General features: G+C 43.6%; 1 protein-coding gene across 6 annotated transcripts in view; it reads right to left on the bottom strand.

The window, feature by feature from the left end:
* REEP1 (receptor accessory protein 1) overlaps positions 1-15,037 on the bottom strand; it is a 68,462-nt gene extending 53,425 nt beyond the window's left edge. For 2 of the 6 annotated variants that reach the window (XM_041461207.1, XM_041461388.1), the window contains exon 1: positions 14,853-15,037. In XM_041461207.1, the coding sequence (XP_041317141.1) occupies positions 14,853-14,884 (32 nt within the window). In that variant the 5' untranslated portion in view covers positions 14,885-15,037. The other 4 variants (XM_041461559.1, XM_041461642.1, XM_041461300.1 and 1 more) reach the window with 3 other exon arrangements.
* Positions 15,038-15,303: the final 266 nt, after the last annotated feature.

Here is a 15,303-nt window from a genome sequence, read left to right as displayed (position 1 = left end):
CACAAGGCTTTGTGTCATTAACTGTGCAGTTTACTATAATGGTTTTATGGTAATGTTGTTGCATGATCTATTCTTACACAAAGCCATGAGTAGAGAGGTCATTATCAGCTTATTTACCCCTATGCCAAACACTATGGCCCACAGTACATATCTGGAGACAAAATGACACAACCTTTCTTCTGCTGGAGCTGGGAACCTCACAGGGAAAGTGAATTACCCATACATAGCTAATACTCATGCTATGATAATTTTTAAAAAGATCAAGGGCTGCAAAGCCTTGATCAAGCTAAAATTGATTTAAAGGGCTTTCTTAAATGATAATCTCCTCCCGAGCCCCTAAATTCATCCTTAGAAGTTGAAGAACTGTATTTTCATGTTAAATGAAGAAAGATTAAATGATGCTCCAAAGAAAAGTTATATTCAGCACTGTTGAGGAGTTGACATATGTTAGTAACAGGACAAATACACATTCCAGGATCCAGGAATCTTTAATTTTTCTGATCTAGTCATTCTAAAAGGCTTTTCAGGGCTGTATTTGAGGACACAACAGTACCCTAGGCACAGAAATACCAGCACCTCTGTAAGCCTTCATCATCTTCAATCAGTTCTCTCCAGGTCTTTGGGAAATAGCTGAGTTCTCAGATCCCCTTTGTACATTTTGTACTTTGTACATCAGCCCAGCTGAGCATTCCCCTGGTTGTACATCCATCATGCAGTGTTGACACACAAAAGCTGCATCTGTTGTCCTTTAACTTGCTTGGGTTGGGCAGGATATTGTCACTGTTTCTGGCTCAGGGCTTACCAGCACACAGTGTGGGTGGGCTAAGATAGCCCAGGTGGAGATTCAGTTGCCCAGCCTCCAAAATTCATGCCCATCCTCTCAGTAACACTTGCATATTGCCCAGAAGTGCAGCTGAAGTTAAATACTTCTGACTTGCAATTCACTTGGCAGGTGCATGGGACAGATACAACTCATGCACTCTGTACAGAGCATTCTAAAGTATCTTTGGTTTTGCTCAACACAGTATATATGTACAAGTGTAATACTGCAACTCAGACACATTTCCTCAGCCACTCTGGGATGTTTCTTAAAATGCAAGGCTTCTCTTCTGAACTTTGAAATCTCTCTACATCTATTTAACTTTCCTACATCATGAGTCACCTCATGAATATATTTCTGCTACAAAAAGTATAGCAGAGGTGAATATACTTCTGCTACAAAAAGACAATTTCTTTTCTATTCCTCCCAAATAATTTTATCTTTTTAAGTACCTCCAGGTTTTGTATTCCTTGACCAATATTAGTTTTATTTTTAAATTTCTGATATTTTCCAATCTTACCATAGCTTCTCCCTGAAGCTTAACAGGTTAAACACTTTTCTGTTACACCAAAGACAAGATTTCAATCCCTCTAATATTCTAGTAAGTGAAGTTTGGGTCTTTAACTAAAGATAAGAGTGAGAAAGGGGTTTCTTTTTACAGCACAGCTACTATTCACCTACATTACATTTTCTTAACAACCACCTATTACCTAAAGTGCAGGCAAGACTCAACAGCAAGGACAGGTATCTACAGAAGCATTTCATGGCACAGCAGCTCATATTGAGAGCCTTACAATAACATCTGACAATTTGAGATTTTGGACAAATTTACCTAGGGTAAAAACTTTCAGAGGAGGCTGAGATGACAGGTTGCATTGACCATGCTGGAAAATAAATGGCTTTCACCACTGGAAATCAGCAGCTTGGTCACAGCCCAGGCAGTGTGAGATCTAGAAAGAGAAATTGCAGTTTCCAGGCACTTCTTCTGTGCCACCCCCATCATTACACAGTGAGGCAATCTCACTGTGAGCACATCCTAGCAATTCCCACATTTGCTCATTTATTCTCATCAGGTGATTTCTTGGAAGCAATTACAGGAGCATTTCCATTCAAAATAAAGTATCAGGCAATAGCTTCTCAGAAAAGAGCAGGCACACAGCCTTGCAGGTTCAGAGTACAAATCAAAATATCTGATGCCCAAAGATATATGTAATATATGCACATATTCTAGAAGTTGGGATTTAACATCCAGTTTCACAATTTGATGAAGACATCAGGTCTTTAATGCCTCAATACAGCAGTATTGCTATCCAGATACTCAATCCTCCTTCTGACAGAAGATGTCATGTTCCCATTTGCATTCAATTTTGATCTCTCCCAGACTTTTCATATGTCTCTGAATTTCAGGCTTTAGCTGAGAGCCTTAGAGAGTAAAAGGGATAAGTCATGCTGCTCTCTTCTATTCTGCATTTCCCCAAACACAAATGTGTTCAGATCAAAGCCTGTGACACAGGCACAGCTCCATCCCTACACCATGAGGAATACCACTTTGTCTCAGGCTTGGTAAAGAGCCTGTGCACTGCACTATTCTGAACAGAAGGGGCTTTGCCTCTCTTCTTTCTTTTGGCTTAGAGACTTCACCTCTTTTCCATTCTCACCTTCCCTCTCACACATATACCTTTCAGCTGGCAGCTATTCAAAATATAAAATAAAATATAAACTGAGATTTAGGAGCCAGATGGAGATTCACAGAAATAAGTTGAGAGGAAAGCAAAGGGGAAGACAGCCAATTCTTCAAGGACCATTTCAGAGATTTCTAAATAAGCAGCTGCTTGAGAAAGCAGTTTGTACTTTTTGTGGGAACACCCACACTGCCTGCTATCTTATGTATGCTCTTCCATCATTTCTAATTCATTAATACTGCTGGGTTAAATGCCACAGCCCAGCGTCTGTCCTCTCTCTCGGGCAATCCTGTCACACAGGAGGATGATAATGTTGCAAGTGCCACTCTAAATACAGCATTGCTGTTTTGAAATGAAATGGTTAAACTGTTTCAAACACATGTAGCTGTATAAAATGTGTCTGGAGAACTGGATTTACACAGGCTTCAGCCATTTATGGCCTGGCTGCTCAGGGTGAGGTTTCTCAGTTTCAAGCATATACATAAATTATAATAGTGTTTGAATAGGGACTTGATTTGTTACAGCCAAGTATCTGCAAACCTCAGCAGAATAACAACTGAAAAAGAATGCTGAGCTATTCCAGTATAGCTGTATAGCACATCTGAGAGCAAAAATCTCAGGACACACTATATCAAAGAGATGAAAAATATCTCATCTATAAGTAAATCCTGTTTGATTTTACAGAATGGGTTTACACAATATTAAATACAAATTACCACAAACTACATAGAAAGCAGACTGGTTAATTAAGTACCATGCAAAATCAGGCATAGTATTTATAAATTTAAAATGCATGTCCTCCTTCATGGACTGCAGGCAAGAATCTTTCAGTGGCTGTCTGCAGTCTCTCAAGCAGCTCTGCTGATTTTGCAGTGATCTAGGAATAATATGTAGAAACAGGCAGAGGGTGTGTGTCATCAATCACATATGTCACATCCCCTCAGGCCCTGGAAATGGCTGTCAGTGAGCTGCTGGCATGCCCAGCTCTGAAAAGTCTGCAAAGCAGCAGTGGTTTAAGGTAGGCAGGATCAGGAATGAGCTCAGAGCAATGGCAGCAGCCATGGTTAGCCAGCATCCTGTGTAGCAGAGCTTCACACAAGGTACAGGCATGAAGCATGAGAGATCACAGAGTTTCAGCCTGTTTGATGTGATTAAAGTACCTTTAAAAATACATATGCTAGGGTGCAATAAGGCATTTGGATTCTTTAGATTGAATCCAAAGGGAAGGTGGTCATGCTCTTCATCCTCAGCTTTCAGTGGGTATTCCCACTTCTTAGAGAAAAGCTGGATAGTGAAGCTCATCAGAGCTCCAGAGGTCAGGTCAGAGGTGTCTTGATTACAAGCTTGGGGATGGCACATTAGATTGGCTTGGGTAGCTGAAGTGCAAGTAAAGCCATATTCCTATTTAGTGATGAAATTCCCAATACTAAAATGAAAGGATCATGACAGAATCATGCTTTTAGGAGCCCTCTATCCTTCATCTGTCACCACTCAAAAGGCAGTTTAACTCAAAACTCATAAAGAACACAAGTCCTCCATTGAACTGGCCAACTTCTGTTCCATAATATTCAATTTTCTAGGATGCAGCTGGCACCCTCTACAAGGCCCTCACCATTCTGAACTACAAACACAACCTTAGGTCTGTCACCTGGGTAGATTTACACCACTCACTGACCTCAGCAAAGTAGCATCAGTTGACACAACTCAAAGCTCTGGTATTGCCCTAGAGATGAGAAAATTATTGGGGTTTGCATTGAAACAGCATTTTTCAGCTATTTATTTAGTTTGTCTGTAGAAAATCCAGCCTTGATTCTTCTCCTTGTTTACCACAAGTCAGGACTGGAATTTTTTGGTGGCAGTTCTTGCTAAAATTTGGCAATGCACCCCTTAGCCTACTTATAAGGGCAAGATGGAGAAGCTGTAATTATTCCAGATACAAACTTCTTTTCCTCCCATCATGTACTGTGACTTATTTCTTAGTTACATTCAGAATTTCTATTGAATTTCGTCTTTTTTGTTTGGATGATCACACTTCATTTCACACAGATTTTGTAACTGATCACATGGCCATAAGGCTTTTCTGAGCACATAAAATTATAGACTTGATTGCTAGATTAGAGGAAAAGAGTTTGTGCAATTCCTGATGGATTGAAGAATCTCCAAATCTTCTAAGTGAATGTGCGGCTCCTCAATTATCTCTAAGTGTTCAGGTGCTAAGCCATCACCATGAATTCCCATCTTCGAGCCAGCTGTAGCAGAACACACCACGCACAAGGATCTCACAATGCTGTCCAAATACTGATGAAACCAGCTTCACTGAGTGAGATTGGAGATCACAAGCAGACACCAGGATAGGCAGTAGAACACAAGGATTTTTGCACACCTGTTCAAAAGGACCACAGCAGTCTCCACTGCAGGCTCATGACAGTTACAGCTTTATAAATATCCAGATATGGATGTATCTCTGAGGTAGATTATATCCTGAGAAAGCATCATTAGACCTCAGGTTCTCCATAAATCATTAGAGTCAGCAGGGGATTGGTTTGACTGATTGCACTCTGACAGTTCTGAAAAGAGGTAAGCACAGTATAACAAGCATGAGGAAATTCCTACAACATTTATGGAGGAAACAATTTACTCTTAGTTCAGTGTTTGTGGTTTTAAGGTATATTTTAAAATAGCAGCTTCCTCTCTGCATTTGATCCTATGAGAAAGACCCTTTCTGTATATAGGACAGCAGAGTGTGTTGCCATGGAAACTATTATGATCTACTTAAATTCAACAAATCCAGCCTTATGGGGTATATTCCCCTGAGTATCTCAATTCAATTATTAATGTTCTTTCTAAACAGCAACATCTTTCTGTTTTGACCAAAATCCTTATAAGCAGAATGAAAACAATAAACCTGGAAAGCAGAGTCCTTTGTTCAGCTACAAAACAGGTACAATTAAGCCAGGGAAAATGCAAACAGCCTCCAGGCTGCCCTGACAATGTGCTTTAACTCAGACCTAGACTAATTGTTTGGAAGGGGAAAAGTCTCATTCTGTGCTTGTGTCCATCATGCCTCTGGCCTCTCTGCTGTGGTTTCCAGTAAAAAATACCAGCTAGGATAGTGGGCTTTTTTTTTGCAGAGGGACATGCTCACTGGAATCTGAACACTGACCATCAATTCGTTTTCATATAACAACTTGTCTTGCAGTCATTCTCAAGTCAAACCACTCAATCTTTTTCCATTAAATATGTGACTGAACTCAAAGCCTTTTAGCCTCAGGGCAGCTCCCACCTCTCTCTTTCACATGTCACCATGAATTCTGCAGGTAGACTTAGGAGCCAGATGGTGTTGTTGAACCTGACCTAATACCAGGGATAGTTTCTTGTGGGTCATATAATCTGAGTGGCTCGTAGGTCTAAGTTTAGACATGCACAGACCACATCCTCCCAAGTGCACAGCAGAACAGGCAGCAGGACAAGCAGAACCCTTCCATGAGTAGAATGAGGCTCAAGAGCTTCAAACTGCTCATCCACAGTAGGCCCTAAGGCAGAGCAGTACCCAGAGCAGTCCTGTGGGAACTGCCCAAGCTAGAACAACCACCTCATCATGAGGGATGTTTGATGGGACCTACAGCTGGAGAGAGCAGCTCTCCTCACATGCTCACAGCAAGTGTCAGAGCATTTGTGCTGAAGACACCAAGACAAAGGTGACCATGAAATATTGTGGTGAATGAAGAAGATCATCTTCCTGTGATTGCTCTGCTCTTTACCATCACCAGGTGTGTCCCATCTGTCCTCCCTGCAAGGGTGTTCGTCCCAAAATGCCATACAAGAGTCCTGGTTTAACTTCTCCATGAGTGCTCCTCAGGGACTGACAGCCAGGACAGCTCTGCCACAGAAGAGGCTATTTTACAGTTGCCAAATCAGGAAAGAATAAATAATTTTCCCTCCTCCCACAGGGAATTTACAGCACTGCACTGAATCCAGGTTCTTTGTATTCTCATACAAAATCTGCAGCACAAGCCCTTTCCTTGGTTATTGGTTATAAGCCTCCCTCAAAACACGAGGCAAGAAATGTCTGTCAGTTTTTGGCTTTCCGGTGTAAACATTTATTTATAGGCTGGAAACAAGAAATAGAATAAATGAGCTGCATGAAAGGAACCAGCAGCATGAACACAACAGAACAGAAGTGCTTCTTCTGCAGGAGCTGCCACTGTTCGTTAATGCTGATAGCAATGGACTGCCTGGTAAATTCACAGGCAGGTACACACATGGCCCTGGCATCCCTGGGATCTGTCCAAAAAGGCACAACACTTCAGACATGAGGGGTATTCTTTGTAGCTCCTCACAAACAGGTTCTTCAATATTGGTTTGGTTCTCCTGTAAAATTTGCCATTTCTGGAAAGAAAAATATTACTATTGGCTCCATGAGAGAGAAAGGGGAAAGAGAGACTGCAGCTTTACTGACCAGTTGATGGATTCCTTCTTTGAAACTGGATGTTTATTTGTTAGCAATTAGTGCATGAGCAGCAAGGGATGCAGCAAGCAGCATCTGAAGAAACAAGTCTTTCCTAAGCATGACACCAGCTGTCCCCATCACTGCCAAGAGTAAATCTCCAACTTGACATCCAATCCTCTGCATCCATAGAAATGTGTGTCCCTTCTGAAACATAATCCTTGCTCTTCATTTCTACTTACTGTACAACCAGCTTCTCTCCTTTGATGCCATCCCTGCCCTGCTTCTGGCTCTGTGACCATTTTTACCAGCCTGCAGATCACTGCTTTACCACCCAGAGCAAGTTAAAATCTCTTGCCCTCCCCTTGTCTTCTTTCTTGTCTGCAAGAAACAAACAAACAGCAGGGTACTCTGCTAAGGAGTTAAGCCTGTTCTGAGGCTCACAGCAAAAGATGGAGTGGTTCTGTGTACAAATCTTGGGAAAGTACCACCCATGTTTCCAGCTCTGGCATGGTGCTCCAGGTCTGGAGTGCCTTCCCAAGTTCTACCTGTGGAATGAGCAGGTGTGTCCTGTAACCTCAGTCATTCTCTTCAAAAGCACACAAGTCATGGAAAGATAAAACACAGTCTTCATTTTGTCCCTTCTTCTAGCTCCTTCTCAGCACTCTGCTCACCATCTGTTTTGCCTGTATTTTATCAGTTTAAATTCTGTCTTACTACATGCATATGAAATGCCAAATCAGACCATGAACACCTTACCAGCAAGAGTGTCAGAGAGAAATTACTGAGGAACAGAGGACCAGTCTCAAGAATGATTCACCTAGAATGCAGAATTGCATGTATTCATACCTTATTTATTTTTCTGTTACTACAGAACTTAGAAGAACCAGCTAGAGACTAACCCCCACTGTCTGGTGTTGTAAGATAAAAAATACTAAATGAACTTGCTGCCCAAAAGAGTTTGCAATCTAAGTAACATACCAGTGATAACAAAAGTATGTGAGACTTTCCCTACAAAAAGCAGCATGTGATGAACTTCAACCATGGAGGTGATCTAGGGAGATTTTGCCACATGAGCCTGATTGCACGGATGCATCCCTTCATTGGGCCATTTCACCTCACAAGACCCACCTGAAATCTGAGTGGCCCCAAGTGGACAAGCCAACAAAAGGGAATCTAGACTAAGATCCTTGCTACCTAATGAAGACATAGAAGAAATATTGTCATACAAAGATTCTGCAGCAATCCAAACTGGCTAATACTTCTGCAGCTCTCAAGTCTTCATCCACCTTTAGCCTGATTAGCCTGAAAGTTCCCAAGGTATCAGCTCTGCCTGCTGAGACATGGAAGCAGAAAGACAAATGCAGTGCTCAGCATGCAGAAGCAACTGCTCAGGAAGTAGGAGGTGTGATTTTGTTTTGCTTTGCTTCATCCAATTTGTACCAAGCATTTCCCCTTGACCCAACAGCTCTCCATGCAACACACAACCCCTGATGGAAGCTCCAGCCTCACTCTGTTAACTGCAGTAAGAGCACATGAAAGTGTTTCTCAGCCTTTCCTAATCACTGGACCATCCAAACCTTTGAAAGAAACAACAGCTTACTTTATATCCCACTGTTCCTTAAGGATAGATTATAAACAGTAAGTCACATAGAATTGGCAAAATGTTGAAATGTTAATATTTTACAAAACTGTAATTCAATAAATAAAATTACAAAACTTGTAACTAAAAAAGAGTAAAAAGTGGTATATTCTATCTAAATCAGTTATTACAAAACTGCCTGTATGAGGGTTTCTGGTTCAGAGCTGAAACACTGACTGATGTTTTGTGGACTGCCAGCCATCTGTGGACCAGAGCTCAAGTACCTCGGATCTAAATCTCCCTCCTGTGATTAGGAAACCAATTTTAGGCAGTGCAATGCCTGACTTACTAGCCTGTATTAAGCAGTCTGGCTCTTGCTTTCTTGCTGACTGTTACCCTAAGGACAGCAGTGAGGATCTGAAAGGGAACAGGTTATGATTCAAAATACTTTGGCCTTTGGTTGTTTGACTACCTTAGCAGCATCTATTTAAGTCTGTAGTTTTGCTCTATCCCTCTCACACCATCAAAAATCCATACAAAAGCCACACACACATTTCCCAATTCCCTTTATCAGATTCCATTTTATTAATTTATTGAGCAAGGAGTCTGGAGGAAATATGTTACCTGTTACTCTGTGGAATACTACACACATCACTTGATCTCTGTGTGTCTTGGTGCCCTTACTTGTACAATGGCAATAAAAATCCCTCTAATGACACAACAGTAAGTTAATGCTTCAAAGTGCTTTAATATAGTGAATGGAAAGGGTCCCACAAGGGCAAATACTGTACAAAGGCAGCTGCAAAGGCCAAGCCCTTTGGCTATATCCCATAGCTGCCAGGCTGGTAAAATATCCTCCCAGAACCAGTAAGATCTGTGATGTGCACACCAGAAAACTTTCCCCACTGGGGCCAGGAGCATTTCCAGCACATCTGTGTTGAGCAGGCAAATCTGGGTCAGGGCTGCCAGAGCAGCAGCAGGCAGTGCTGTCCCCTGCAGCATGATCACACGGTCACATTTCCTACCAAGGGCACGGCAAATGTCGCACCTGCGCCGGGTGCTCCTCTGTCACTTACTGTCACCAACAGGTTCTGCCCCCTCAGCAGAGCCAAAGGCTGCAGCAGGGATGCACATGAAGTGAGCTGGCAGCCACGGAGTCCATGTGCTCTTCACACTGCAGTGCAAGCCTGCAGCCTCTTTTTGGAGGCGTTACACCACTTTTTATACAGGTAAAGTTTATCAGTAAACTGCAAGTATGGCAGGGGGTCTGCCCTTCCCCCTTCCCAGCTCCAGAGCACAGAACACTCTACTGCAAACTCATCCCACAGCCTTGGCTGGGAGCTCAAGCTGCACTTTGGATCCTTTGCTGTATTTTCAGATAATTTTACACTGCTGGTGTGAGGCCTGTAGAGAGCAATGAACACCTGAATTCCTCATGTCACCTGCCAGCACCAAGTAAATAAAGCAGGCTGTGAAGGACCCTAGTGGAGATAAGAACTGTTTTCTCTGAGCTTTCTCACAGGTTCTCAGGAAAATCCTGGGAGAGAGTTAAGTCTCTGTCTGTTCAGAGAATATGTGTATACTACAGCCCTTCACATACATGATGTATGTCAATTAAAATGCAAAGGCAGATGTATCAATAACCAATACATTATATATATATCAAGTGTTAGCAACAGCTGAAATGCTAATGCTGATGTATCAATAACCAACAGCTTGAAGCTGTGCTCTGCTTTTATGAGAGCAGTCCCTGCCTGCTTGAGTGGATCCTGTCTCTGCCTCTCACAAAGAAGACACAAGTTACCATTTTCTACCTTCAGATAATAACCATGATATAACTTTTCAGGTTTTGTTTCATTCATAAATTTCTTCAGGCTTCCTATACATATGAAAAGTGGGAGGAGGAAGGATCTGCTCAGTTTCTCTAAAATGGAAATTCTTTACAGATACAAAGATGAAATCAATGTCTGACTCAGTAGCACTATGAATTGACACCAGATGAGGATGGGATGGCCTATCTCACAGCCTTGCTAAAGCAACATCACAGCAATCAAGAAAGAGAAAGCTAACAAACTGTGATAGGGAAGGAAATTTCATGCATCAGGTTAAAGAATTCTTTGGTTCCCCTTTGATTTTGTTCAGAATCCAACTACTTCCAGGGACAGCAGGCACACAGGGATGGGAATTACCAATGTGATCTAAGGCTGCCATTCTCTTTCACATCAAAACATAAAAGATCAGAGAGGCCATTAATGATATTTTGATTTAAAAGAAAATAAATGCAGGCAAAAAAGCATAATTAAGGCTGTGGACTTTGACCATGAATAACATATTTAATCATTTTATATTAATTTGCAATGCACTTCTAAGCTTCTCACAGGAGGAATTCAAATGCTTAAGTCATCACATAGCATCATATCATCTACTGATAACCTGTCTAACCCAGCTTTGTTTCTACTGACACTTCCTTCCTACGCCACGTGTTCCACATTGAAAGTCTTTCAACAGGCACTGTGATGTGTCTAACTTTCAGAATGGGAGCCAAAAAACCTTTATTTCTGTTCTGTGTGATCCCCAAGCACATAAACCAAGTCTCATGTTTCTGAGAAAGGACAGGATTCCCATGCCAATAGACTGCATTTATACAGACCACTTTTAACTTCAAAGGGCCTGTAGACAACAGCCAAAAGTAGCTATCCAGGATTGCCAGTGCTGTGCACTGTAGCTAAACTGGTCTGCAGTAACAAAGACAGATCCCAAGTCGTTCTCCTACAGAGGCCTCTACATTTTGAGGGAAATTGAATCTCTTTTGAAATGAATAGCAATAACTTGTAGTTGTTAAGACAGACCGATGGTCCCTTCTGATCTGCCTCAGGGAAGATAAATTCACAACAGTTCATTACACTTCACAGATGAGGAAACTGAGATACAGGTGCTCCAGAATGTCCTTTGAGATGTACTCAGAGGGGAAGAACAAAAAAAGGCTGTAATTAACCCGCAAATAATGATGTTATCCCATTCTAGTTACTGTGAGAGACATAGGAACAAGTCACTCCAATATGCAACAATTCCAATTCCAGTGACCACAGGCATCCCTTGGTGGAAAAATCATCTGTAATCCACTGCCATGAGAAAAGAAATATCCCAATTTTGTTCTCACTGAGATGAGTGAAAAAACTGCCTGGGAATAGAGTCACAGGAGAATGAGAATTGAGCTCTTAGAGGAAAAAGACATCCAGGGACACGATTATCTTTTTGTTTCACATTTGTACAGCAGCTAGGGCAGATCCTGAGCATAATATCCTTGACTTTAACACACAGCCATGGCAGAGATGCTGCTCTGAAGATACAATTTCTCTTCTGAGGGTTCCCAGCACACAGCTCTGCAGGCAGAACAGAACCAGCCAGCATTCTGGACACAAAGGCCAAGCACTAAAGGTGAAATGAGGTAAGAGAAGGTTTGCAGTGAGCTGCCTGGCTTCCTGCTGAAAAAGGTGAGAAGTGCTCACAGGTTCTTCTCCTTCAGCAATGTTTTAGAAATAGAAACTGCCAGGACAGAACCAGTAACAACCAAATCAGAGACAGTGAAAGCAGTGAAGCACCAAAGAGCCAAAGCAAAGGCTTGCTTTTGTTTAAAGCCCTTTCTGTTAGCTGAGTCATATCAGACACAGCCCCTGTGGAGATCAGCAGAAGTCATAAGAGCACAAATCAACATTCACAGTGTGACTAAACCACACCACACCACTTTCTTCATCATCCTTATCAGTTAATAAGATTTAATGAAAAAACAACTACATAGGTATAAGCAGAGGGAAAAAAAGCCCAACCAGGTGGCCATTCTACTTAAGCACAGCTATCTGTACTGATGGATCAACTAGTGATTGATAATGAGATGGGGAAACTGGATTAAACAGATTAAATCTTTGCCATGATCCTAATCTGAAGACCACTGTACACCAAGGAGTCAGGGATCCAGCTCCCAGTTACTCTGAATGGTCTGTGCTGTGCTGCAGGTGGATCCTGGCTGTCTGGCCTGTGGTGGGATGCACATACCTCGAGGATGCAGGAGCAACTTGCCCATCACCTGACATTAAACCACCTGTCCATCTTTGTCTTCACCTAAGTGTAGCAACAAGCTCTCTTGTGAACATCCTTTTCATCTGGCAGTAGGAGTGATGAATGGAAATGTCTTTAGAAACAAAAAGAAAATGCTCTGAGAGTTGAAAAGATCAAAGTGTAAGGGAACCTTTCCACAGACAGATCTGCATGGTGTGCTGTGTCAGACTGGAGGGCTCCTCCATGTCAGACACCTCGGGGTTTCTGGGATCTGATGGAATGTAAAATAATTTATACTCTCCTCTTTTTTTTTTTATGCAATGCTACCTCTAGCAAATGGTGTTTTAAGCAATAATCTAAATAGTCCAAGTTTCTCACTGGGATAACAAAACAGCATTTCCTGGGGCAAAATATTCTTAAAAGGATGGATGTACACTCAGCAGTGGAAAGAAAGTGGTGACCAAGCTTGGTTTGCCCTTGGTTTCCTTGCAAAATTCTTACCTATTCTTACTTACTTTCCTTACTTATTCTTACTTATTCTTACTAAATAATTAATATTTACACTGCATATTCATTATTTGCTACTGAAAATGCAGCACAACAAACAACTGGTCCTGCCCTCTGCACAGCTGACTCCATGCTGTGACATGTTATTCAGATAACACTGAAGAGAGCAGGAAGGTCTGTGTGCTCAGCTAATTACCTGACTGGTCAACTGCTCCAGGTCCTGCCCTATCAGATTTTTACCCAGTCCATGTGTCTTAGATGAAATCATCTGTGCAGATGTGCATGTGCTGAGACAAGTAAGTTAAACTACCATCTCTGTGTAGACATTCTTTGTTCTTGAGGATTAGCTGGGTTACACAATGTGGGTTTTTTCAAAGTGGAAATTAGTCTAGTAGAGAAGAAAGAAAAGCTGCCTTAGACAATACATGCTACATCTCACATTGCTGGCAGAGATATCTGCACAGTTACACTGTTCAAATTAAATCTTTTAAATATTTAACACTCTTTCCCAGAATGAAGGGCAAGCCAAATAATGGCTAGCTGCAGTTAAATCCAGATGCCAGACCTCCAGGGGCTAAATTCAACTCTAGAGCCCCCTAAAATCTTCATATCTGACACTTAATGTCTTACTGATACAGAGACATAACTAAGATGAAGGTGAGTTTTCCTTTTGATATTTCATCTTATATGGCAAAAGAGACCTTGAAAATGCTTTTCTGGAAACATGCTGATGGTGCAACATCATGGCACGTTTCTTTCAGACAAAGAAAGTGACAGGCCCTCACAGACGCTCTAAAATAACTTAAGAGCACAACAGATGTCCTCCTGAATCTGCAGGAGAGGCATCTGTATGCATATGATGGAGAAAACTGGCAAATTATTGATCTGATGCCATCTATTAGCTTTCCCCAGTCACATTTCCAGAAGGGAGATCAGCCATCCTGCTGCCCCACCTTAAGACTGTAATCTCCCTCCTCCAGGAATTTTCCAAATTGCATCCAAAATGCCTTTTTCTCCCTAAACCTCTTCTCAGATGGAGCAGATAAATATATACCTCGAGCTTGCTCCGTTTTCCCCTGTTGCCTGGGAAGAATTTCCAGGGAATTTTTACATGTATTCCCACCTAGAGCAGTTTCAGCCATGGAAAAGCTGTAGGACAAGCGCAAAGAGCCACACGCTTCTTCTCCCAGGCTGACAGGTTAAAGGGAGAGAGAGACCATCTTTTGAGAGGATGGCCGGCAAGTTGCAAAGAGGAAAGCAATATTTGGTATTTCTTCTGCAAAACAGACAGAAGAAAGCGGTGGCGGCGGCCGGGAGACCCCGCGGCCGCCTCTCCCACGCCCCCTCGCGAGCCCCCAGCCGCGCCGAGCCCGGTAACAAAGCGCCGAGCCCAAATCCATGTCCATTTTCCCACCCGTGGATGCTCCGTTCCCCCTCCGGACCCCGAGCCCGTCCATCGCCGAGCGCCGGGCGATGTCACTCGCTCTCTTTCTCCCCTGTCACCTTGCGCCGTGCAGCGCGGCAGCGCTTTACCCTCCACCCACCCTGGTGATTTTCTCATGCTGGAAAATCCCATCTGACCCACCTACCTCCTGCCTCACCCGCCGGGCAGCCGGGCGCCCCGGCCCCGGCAACAACCTGCTAAATTTAGCCCAGTATCCAGAGCAGGGGCGAGCGGGACGGGCGGCGCGGACACCGCGCACAAACACACGCGGACATGCGGGCACACGCTGCAGGTGCCGAGCGGCAGCTACTCACACCACTAGCCTGGAGATGATCCATGAGACCATGGCGCTGCCGTGTGCCGCAGGGCTGGCTCTCCCGGCAGGGAGGGCTCGCCCGGTGTCCTCGCCCGCTGCCGGCCGCCGCCCGAGTGCGCGGGGCGGGCGGCTCGGCCATCCGGCCCCGCAGCCTCAGCGCAGCCTCACTGGCGGCACCGCCCGCAGCCAACGCGCAGCCGGGCCCAGCCGCCCACACTGGGCAGGGCCCGCAGCCGCCCCCCGCGGGAGGAGGAGGAGCCCCCCACGCTCCCCGCTCCCGCCGGACTCCCCAGAGGGAGACCCCGGCGTGTGCGCGGAGCTTTGGCGTGCAGAAGGGGTCCCTGCGCCTGCCGCGGCACCCGGCAGGTACGCGGGCGCTTCTGGAGCACGGCAGCCGAGCAGGACACGAAGGAAACCCAAGGGATTGTTCACATGAAAGGAAAGGCTCG

This window comes from Pyrgilauda ruficollis, unplaced genomic scaffold (genome assembly GCF_017590135.1).
Source record: "Pyrgilauda ruficollis isolate IOZ18807 unplaced genomic scaffold, ASM1759013v1 scaffold1, whole genome shotgun sequence".
Taxonomy (NCBI): domain Eukaryota; kingdom Metazoa; phylum Chordata; class Aves; order Passeriformes; family Passeridae; genus Pyrgilauda; species Pyrgilauda ruficollis.
Note: the sequence above shows the minus strand (reverse complement) of the source record. Positions and strands in the feature narration are given on the sequence as shown.